Source organism: Sphaeroforma arctica (genome assembly GCF_001186125.1).
Source record: "Sphaeroforma arctica JP610 unplaced genomic scaffold supercont1.106, whole genome shotgun sequence".
Classification (NCBI taxonomy): Eukaryota; class Ichthyosporea; order Ichthyophonida; genus Sphaeroforma; species Sphaeroforma arctica.
This window is the reverse complement of record NW_014040452.1, coordinates 14,424-23,692: the sequence shown is the minus strand read 5'-3', so window position 1 is coordinate 23,692 and position 9,269 is coordinate 14,424. Positions and strand designations below refer to the sequence as shown.

The 9,269-nt window shown below is 44.6% G+C and overlaps 1 protein-coding gene across 1 annotated transcript; it reads right to left on the bottom strand.

Annotated features, from left to right (window-relative positions):
- Nucleotides 1-1,594: 1,594 nt before the first annotated feature.
- Nucleotides 1,595-9,046, bottom strand: SARC_02375 (hypothetical protein). Its single transcript, XM_014303850.1, has 6 exons — nucleotides 8,879-9,046; nucleotides 8,405-8,605; nucleotides 7,032-7,683; nucleotides 5,769-5,873; nucleotides 3,656-5,086; nucleotides 1,595-3,295 (listed from the first exon to the last, which is right to left on the bottom strand). The coding sequence occupies exons 1-6, from the start codon at nucleotides 8,882-8,884 to the stop codon at nucleotides 1,605-1,607; spliced, it is 4,086 nt and encodes a 1,361-aa protein (XP_014159325.1). The 5' UTR covers nucleotides 8,885-9,046; the 3' UTR covers nucleotides 1,595-1,604.
- Nucleotides 9,047-9,269: the final 223 nt, after the last annotated feature.

The following is a 9,269-nucleotide window of genomic DNA, read 5'->3' as shown; positions in this document are numbered from 1 at the left end:
AGCTCGACAGTCAAGTCTAAGGCTTTTACGACGGCCAACTTCGCACCAATCGAAATTGTGTTTAAACAATAGTATTGTGAGGTAGATATTTATTATATTCACTTCCCCGCGTGAATATGATACTTGGGCTCATTGTATCAAACTCACGAAGACTGGACTAGTGCTCGGAAGTGTAGGATTGGTTTTTAGGCACACTCTTGTTTAGTATTTAGTATTTACGCCTTATTCACATACGTGTTCTGGTTTAAAACAGATTTAGAATTCAAAACAATATATCCAGTCAACAATTCACCATGGGGCGCTATGAGGTGAGGCCAGAGTGGATTTAAAAAAGCCAAAGGGTTCTTTTGGGCGTATCTTCTAGGTCATATTTATCGTTGTAAGTTGCAACGCAAACAAATGATCCGCTAAACATCGGCAATTAAACTTATACTTCCATTTGAGTGTCCCATTTATTTTAGTGGGGCCAAATTGCAGGTCTGGCAATAGGCAAACACATCCAAGACTTTTGTCCTGACAACACATTTTGATATCAAATATCGAGACCAAAATTGTTAGAATAGGTGCACTATTCAGGTCACAATATACAGGTCAAATTATTCTAAAATACGTTATAACGCTAAAGAATAATCCGTTAAACATTGAAAAGTCAACTTCTATATTAAAGCATCTAAACGTTTAGAGAGGTTAGAGAGTGACAACTGTACACTGTTAAAGCATTATGTAGTGTTGCACTGTGCCGCCACCTGGACTTTATCTGTTTTCCGCATGGTTTCAAAACAATACGTACGCTATATTTTCACAAATTTGTCAGTCAAGGTCCTGTCTCCCCACCGATAAAGCAATTCGACTTTGTAAAACAATACGGACGCTATAATTTCACAAATCTTGTCAGTTATTCTGTGCCTCCCCACTGAATAGTTACTTAGACTCCATGGCATGACGTAGACTCAAGGACGCTGTAGCAACGCCTTCACAGATTAATGCACATCTAGTTTAAAGCACTACTATATGGAATTATGAATAGCGCGAGCAGATTTCAATACATGCTAAAAATAAATATTGACGATTTGTACAAATAGGAGCATACAACTAAATAGTCAAATCGTAAAGGCGTTTATCATGGCAGCGAATTTCTTGTGAGGTAGGTCAAGGTGTTTATTTCAGATTATTTTGTCACAGAGTAGTGTGCTCCGATACCAAATGGTAGCGATGACAACATGGTAGCAGAGTTCATTGTATAGAACTCGTGAGAACTTGATCAGTGTTCGAAAGTGTAGAATTAGTTCTTAGTCTCGTCTTAGTAAGACTCTTTCCAGGGCTTTATAGTATATGAGTGCTTGTTCTAAGGATACTTGTATTCGCCAATGTAATAGTTGTCCGTTTTGACGTAACATGAGAGACCTCGTTTCTTTGGTACTCCATCTCCCATGAATGCAGACCAGAGTTCACAGCGAACATTTTTAACAGTCTCGAAACCCGTGTACCTTCCATTGTAATCACAAATCGTGTGGTACTAGTCGAGTTTGTGCTCATGCAAGGAGAAGCATTCAATTGTGTGAAATGCAATATCACAGTATTCTATCGGATGAAAGGACTATAATTTATTGTGTACAAATTGACACAAGATATAACAAAGCAGTTCTCACACTGGCCTCTAATTTCGCATCAGCTCGACATTCAATACACAGAGGTCTCAGCAACTCATCGCTAACCCCATACATTTCTGCGCCAGTATGTGTGCGTTTTCCCACCGACACATGCATGTTTCTTGGTTGTCCAGCCACCTGCAAGTCACATCTGTTTAGACCTAGTCGCAACCAATCATCACTCGAAGGCCGGTCATCCGCTTCGTTGCTGGAACGGCTGGCCGTGTGGGTTTCCAGTGCGGCAAATCGCTGAGATAAGCTAGAATTAGGATGCTTCGCATACCCTTCCAGACTATTGTCTTGGTGATTAGTGCTCGAAACACCTATTGATTCGGCAGTAGCCGCCATCGAAAGCTTAGCCTTCTTCTTCGTTGACTTGATATGTCGTGCCTTACTCTGCTGCAGATGCCAGATGGTATTAGGAAGCGACGCAATCCCCACGTTGTGCAGCACCGGTACAACAAGTCCCGTTTGTAGCAACGCACCCATATCGACCGCCAACGACAGCATGTTCAGAAACTGTGTGTGCAAGTGTATGAGGTCAATCTCCGGTCTTGGGATGTTCGGAATCTTAGCACTACCTGATCCTTTTCTCCTCTCCTTGCGGGACTGTGTTTGGTTGTTCGTGGCCGTGGTAGCGCTTACTGTTTCCTGCGCATGCACGTGGGTGCAGTAACTCGCACTTAACAACGCACGCGCCTGCCAGAAGCTCACGTCCACATCACTGTGTGCAATTAGCGACAGTAGTGCTAGTATACATATCCCCTGCCCTTCAAAAACACCGAAATCCCCAGGCCCATCGCCGTCTCTATGTACCCTATCATAGACTGTATCAGGACAGATCTCACGCGGTGCACTCTTCGCATTCGAATTAGCAAGTGTCTGACTGTGCTCTTGTTGCCGCTCATGGGAGGATGCATTTTTTAGGCCATTCTTGGATACAGACGGCTTATCACTCGCGCTCAACCTTCCCAAACCTGCTTCATCTGCATTACTATCATGGCTGTGTATGTATGCCAACTCGCTCAGAAGACTCTCTGCTTTTTTCTCCACGCTTAGAATCTTCATTAACAGACGCACACGAGTTGCCTGCGATCGTGTGTGCACAATCTCCAAGGCACCGCTCATTACCGACGACACACACTCCACCGTTCTAACCGCATTCTTGGCTTCCTCCGCTATGGTCATGGTCGCTTGCTTGTCCGTGAGCATGTGCGTGTGCGGGTGTGTGTCATTGTTCACATTAGACTCTGTATTCATACCATCGTCGGTCTCTTGCGCTTCACATGGTTGTCCAGTTGCAATAGAAATGCGCGCCCACCGCATGGACGACTTGTGGCGCGTGTACTCGTACACAATCGACGGTATATCAGAATTTTGTAATTTTGTACACCATTCTGGTGGTGCAATTGAGTTCTTCTCATCGCACGCATACACAATTGATTGTTGAAAAGGACTTGATGCTTTCTCCGATGGGACCTGCACAGTAGTGCCTTCCCGCTCTTTCAGCTTATTGTTCTCACTTTGGATGCTAGGTATGAATCCTTTCAGTACCCGAAACCAAGCACTTCTAGGCTCACGAGTGCATTCCCACGCAGACGATCGAGTCGGATTCTCAACTCCAATTGGGGGCCAAAAAGGCAATCCTGGATCCAATTTCAAGGTAAAAAATTAACTTTTTGGTATCAGATCATATACAGAACGTACGTAGCTCTTACAGTCTTGTGAGAAACATGAAACCTAAACTATATGATGCTCTCCCGCACCATAATAGCCACCAACTAACATTGTTACAGTACAATATTTCGGCATGGACTCCATGGCCCCGTGAGCGAGACTGGGTCATATAAGCCATGTTCAGACGTGGGAACTGAACTCCCTTCAACGTAGTAACAATGCGCACAAAGAACCTTTTGGTCATTTGTGACAACAAGGCATCACTCTTTACAGGTGATCTATCACGGTTACACATGCGTAATAGCAATCACATTTACGTATCAACTCACCCAAGATCAGCGTTTCGACCGCCCACGCGTTCACCCGTGCGTGCCGCACCAACCCTCGCATACTGCGCGGCAGCAGGTGTAGCACTGAGTAGATCTGGGACTCGTCACCTATAGCATCGGTTGCCATGGTACCGTTTTCCTCACACTGCGAAGTTGTACCGGATATCGCATGTGACTGTGAAGGTGAATGTACCGGCGATACTATATGCTTCTCGTTGGGCTTACTACCAGCGATCGCAGGCGTAGCGCTCAGATGTGATGTTTTCTGCGGCACTTCCTCGCTGTCATCAGTGATAGCCAGCGAGTGCATGAGGGACTCCACTGTATCACACTCGACACTTCCGCAGCACACACCATTACACGTGCACATACCCTCGTTCCCAAGGAACAATCCGTGTCCTTCATCACGAGTGCACACAACTGGTTTGTTGCTATCAGTTGTGCGTTCAGTGTCTTCAGACGCACCGGATATAGCCGCACCCGGAACACCTCTCTGTGATCTGCTACTAGACCCCATACGGACATTGAAGATATCGTCTATCTCGTCGTGTGCCGTATGCTTCTCCTTTGTGCCCGACTTTGACACTATCTGTCGCACGCTTAGTCTCCCTTTCACATCCATCTCCACATCCGTGCACACTTGTGCATTGCTCTCATACGCTCCTTTGTGCTCTAATACCCGGCTAGCCTCGTCTCCCAGATTGTCTTTCAATCGCTTCACCCAAGCCGCCGCAGTCGACGAGACGGCAATGGTGGTAGGCACAGGAGGGGTTGTAGTTCGCGACATGGGGCCTACACGCTCTTTGCGATTGCTGAGCTCTGAGCTCTGTATGCGAGTTTCATGGAGCCCTTCCGAGATGCTCGAGCAGCTAGTTGTATGTTTGAGTCCGTTCTGTGCTACCCCCGAAGTGCCACATGCAATGCAGAACATGTCCTGCGCCTGCTTTGACCTAGTACCTTTTTCAACCGCCTGGTGTGGTGACGTATCTATTGGCACAATGTTGAGCCTCAACGAAGACTTGGTTTGCGCACATGTAGGCGACTCCACTACAGCTTCATATGGCAGATGTGCGGGTAAATTGTATTCGTTCAGAGATGCTGTGTAATTTCTCGACGCCCGCTCTCGCACCCCCACACTCAGTAGGGCCAATGCAACTTGAACCACTATATCACGTGCCGAGTCACTGACCTCCGAATCTTTTACATTCGTACTTTTCATATCTAAAACCCTACTTTGATCCTTATTTCCGTCTACTTCTCCGTCAGCATGGAGACCGACATTGGCTTGACCGCAGGACAGTATGAATGTCGCTACACTCCCGATGACCTTGCCTAGCCTCGTGGAACGGCCTGTGCACGGATACAGCTTGACAATGTGGTCATGCATCTCGTCCGAGATATCGTCATCCACATAGTCTGTCCCACATAGCGCTGCACCAGGCGAGGTAGGTAGAATGTTAGGGGCATATACTTCCAAGCAGCTGCTGGTGTGAGTAAACGGGTATGTAAAAACATATAGGTACGAATTCGCATGGGATGTAAGTGCACGCGTACGCGCATATATATGCATATTTATGTGCTATTCAGGTACGCAGCAATCCTCAGATTCTGCAACAGCAAGACTGCCGAGACTAAGGAGTGCGCTCTAAAACAAACAATTGTACAGTAGGACATGAAAACGTAATGTGACTCAAATAGCCAGAATCGAAAGAAAGAAACAATTATTTGGAACCCCAGTATCTAATCGATGGTTCATATAATACTGAAAAAAATTATTATTTAAGTGGAACCAAAAACATGACCCATAATAGCAAATACAAATGCCTAAGTACAAACAAGTGCATATGTATTATATACATATATATGTATTCTTTCACGCAAATACCACATCCGAAACATCGAGTGCGGGTAGAATACTCCTGAATAGGGAACTCCGTCCTAAAATTTCTGATAGTGTCACGGCTATGCAAATACTCTATACTGAATGTTCGACAGTCCAGATTTATCTTCATGAGATACGAGTATCTGCACACAGCATGGGCATGCACTCAAATACATAGAAATACATAGAACACGCATGCACATACCCCTTTGGGTATAGACTAATACATACTTGCGAGAAGCGGGAGATCGGACAAGTCCAGTCCAAGATGCTTCGCCAGCGTTTGCGGAAAGTACTGAACTCCGGTGACATGCACCTTACCATCAGTGTCACTAGCTGTTTAACGATATACATATATATATATATACAAGCATACTAGTTACCAGGTATATACTTGTTTTAAGTGTGTATACGTGAATAAACTAGGCGAGGATACGCATATGCTATTTAGCGGAACTGTCATCTATAGTGCAGCCCTGAGGTGTAGCCTGATGGGCAGGCGCATATACTGAAACTCATGTCTATGTCCCATACTTATCCTACAGCTGATTGGGCCAGAGAGTCATAAGAATGACAATACAACGCAACTATTTCAGAACGAACACTCATCTTGTCGATACTATGATTCAATTGGATATATACCAAAAGTGACATCTACTAACTCCAATAACAACATAAAATATAGATACACAATCAATGCCAGTAAGGAGTTATGGATGTAAGTAGAAGCCGCAACCAATACGAACAACTTCACTACCATAAACCACGTAGTCACCCCATCAACCTCGAATTATGTTGAAGCAAACCTCGAAATGAACCCGAAAAGTGCCACTGCTGTCTCGACTCAATATCGCAGAAATGTTCGTTTGAAATTACGAAGGTCTATAACAATACAACAAGCCTGAGTCGCTTTCAATACAAGAGTACACATAAAACGTTTGGCCAATTATACGTCCTCGGAAAACATGCCGAGATCACATTTCTGCAGAGTCGATAGCGGTGCTTAGCTATTCTAGACCACCTAGTTCATGTAAAAGTTAATGTTGCTGAACACCTCACCCACATGAAAAGAAACTATCCCATCACTCGTATATATAAAATAACCGAACCGACGAAAAAAAAATGCATCACAAACGTACGTATCTGCAGAGTCGATCACGGCACATTGCTATGACAAACCACGGCGTGTATGTAGATATCGCTATAATAACCGACTATAACGGCCTAATTAAAAGCGCAGCTATTTTTATGTATACTTATGTCTATACACGTAAGAGACGAACCAAAGACTTACAACACAAAATTACCTGCCTGCAGAGTCGAAAGCGACATGCAACCATAACTAAACACTAAGTACATGTAGAAGTCGCTATTACGGCTGCGCTATTATAGCTAAGCACTATGGGCTTACTTGCTGCTCAATGAAAAGTAGATATTCCATACAACGTGCCTATATAAACAACTGAAATGAAAAGCGTAGCAGCACAAACGTACCTATCTGCAGAGTCGACAGCGGCACATAGCCATGACTGATGACCGGGTATATGTAGAAGTCACTGTCATTGCTGAGCACTACGGCGCCAAGCGCAATAGCCACACTGGCCACAAGTCCATCAGCTTCACCGTCTGCCATGTACACGCGCACACTGCTCTGGTCGCACCTGAGCATGTTCCCGCATGCACGGGCACGGGTGTGTGTACGCCTCAAGGTGTGTGGCCTTCCATCTGCCTTTGAATAGGTATCTGTGCTGGCACAATTGATGGTGGTGGTAGGTGTGCTCATGTCAGACTTTGCAGACTTCGTGTATTTATTTCTCTCCCCTTTGGACTTAGGCTGAGGGTGCGCAAGAGTTTCTGTTGATGACGCCCTGACCTCAGGCGTTGCCGTCGTGTCTTTGTCGTGCTTGGTTGTCGGATTGACGTCCTTTTTACAGCACGGACACACTCGTCCTTGGGCGGGAAAGTGTGAGAGTATTGTCTGCACAAACGTTCGCCGGGCCCATACCGGCAGCACGCGACAATTGGCAAACGCGCTCAAATTGACGTCTCTTTGACGCGAAGACACCTTGTTAGCCACCGCTAGGGTATCCCGTAGCTTGTGGTTGCTCCGTTTGACTCTTTCTTTGGCCTTCGACACGGGGGATATCTGTGAAGTGTCAGATAGGAGAGGCATGAGTAGATGGATAAGTTTCCGCCACTACGTAAACAGTATAGACTCAAACTTGATTAAAGAGTGCAGGTACACAATCGATTGATCACCAAAGCACACTGAGTATCGTTCAAGACTATAACACGGACTGAAATGAATGAACAGTCAAATCAAAATAGACACCACTGTGATGACAAATACTGACAATAAGGAATCGCAAAGCAATTGGGGTCCGAACTAAACCGCACCACGAGGTGTACCTGCATCAGTACACTCGCTGCAGCGAATGCAGTCAATGTTATATTGGGGGCGAGAACTTGCATGGTACTTCTGGATATAGAATTAGGTATAGCATATACAAGGTTACGGTTAAAACCGCTTTTATATTACTCGCGGCCTCGGGATAAACTCTGGTTGCTTGGAACATGAGATATACACTGCTTTCACATGATAGACACAAGCATGTACAAACATCTTACTGGAAGTACTACAACGTCATTCGTACCCTATACACCAGTACGATGCTTGCATACGTCCTTCACATATTGGTGGAACCAGAAACTATATACCAGATGGTGGCGGTGCCTCCAACTTTAATTGCAAAAGTATATACCCATTTTGCACACACGTATTGAGTAGACTTCGTGTATGTATTACCACTCTTACTACGGTACAACTGTTAAACACACACGCACACGCAATGCCTTTGAATACTTACCCCGTCCATGACCACGTACACTTGAGCATTCGTCGTCACAAGAGCCGACACAACCTTGATCGTCCGCTTGTGCAACAGATCCGGCGTACACCCATAATCGCACAAATTGCTTGGCGTAGAGCTCCTTGGCTGGAAGAATAAGCGATGCAGTAACGCAGAACCGTCCACGACCACTCTGTGCGCAAGGTTTGAGTATAACAGCTATATAGATAAGATTAGGGGGAAATAGTCGCAGATCTCATGTTACCGAGAGAGAACCCAGCCCGTTCTGCCGCTGCGCGTGTTTTACAACATTAACAGCAGAAAATATATCTATATCTATATCTATATCTATATATATACATACATATATATATATATATATATATATATATAGGCTTAGTTCACGTAAGCCAACAGTTTGTATACATCAAAGTAAGCTACTGTATATGGGTGTGACAATTTAATATAACTTGTAGTCCATTGGGAACTAACCTGCATTCAGTCTTCACAGGTTCTGCCTATATACGCCAGCCCACGCCCTTATGGCTCCTGCAACAGGTTATTTCCCTATGGACACTAGCTGAGCCCTCAACGATGATATCCCTTCTAAATACTGTCGCCATCATCTATATGTTTTACGCTATTTTAAAGTTTACTTTTAAGTTAACTTAATTTCTCATACTCAAATATAGTAACTCAGTTTTATGTATGCAAACTCTTGGCTTACATTAACTAAGCCCTAAGTTTACAACATGCCACCATGTGTTACGTATAATATGCACATTCCAAACTTACCCTCATACATACATGTCCACACGTGGACTCAGTGTCACACGTCTCACACGTCTCACACATGAATCGCAATTGCAATTGTAATATATAT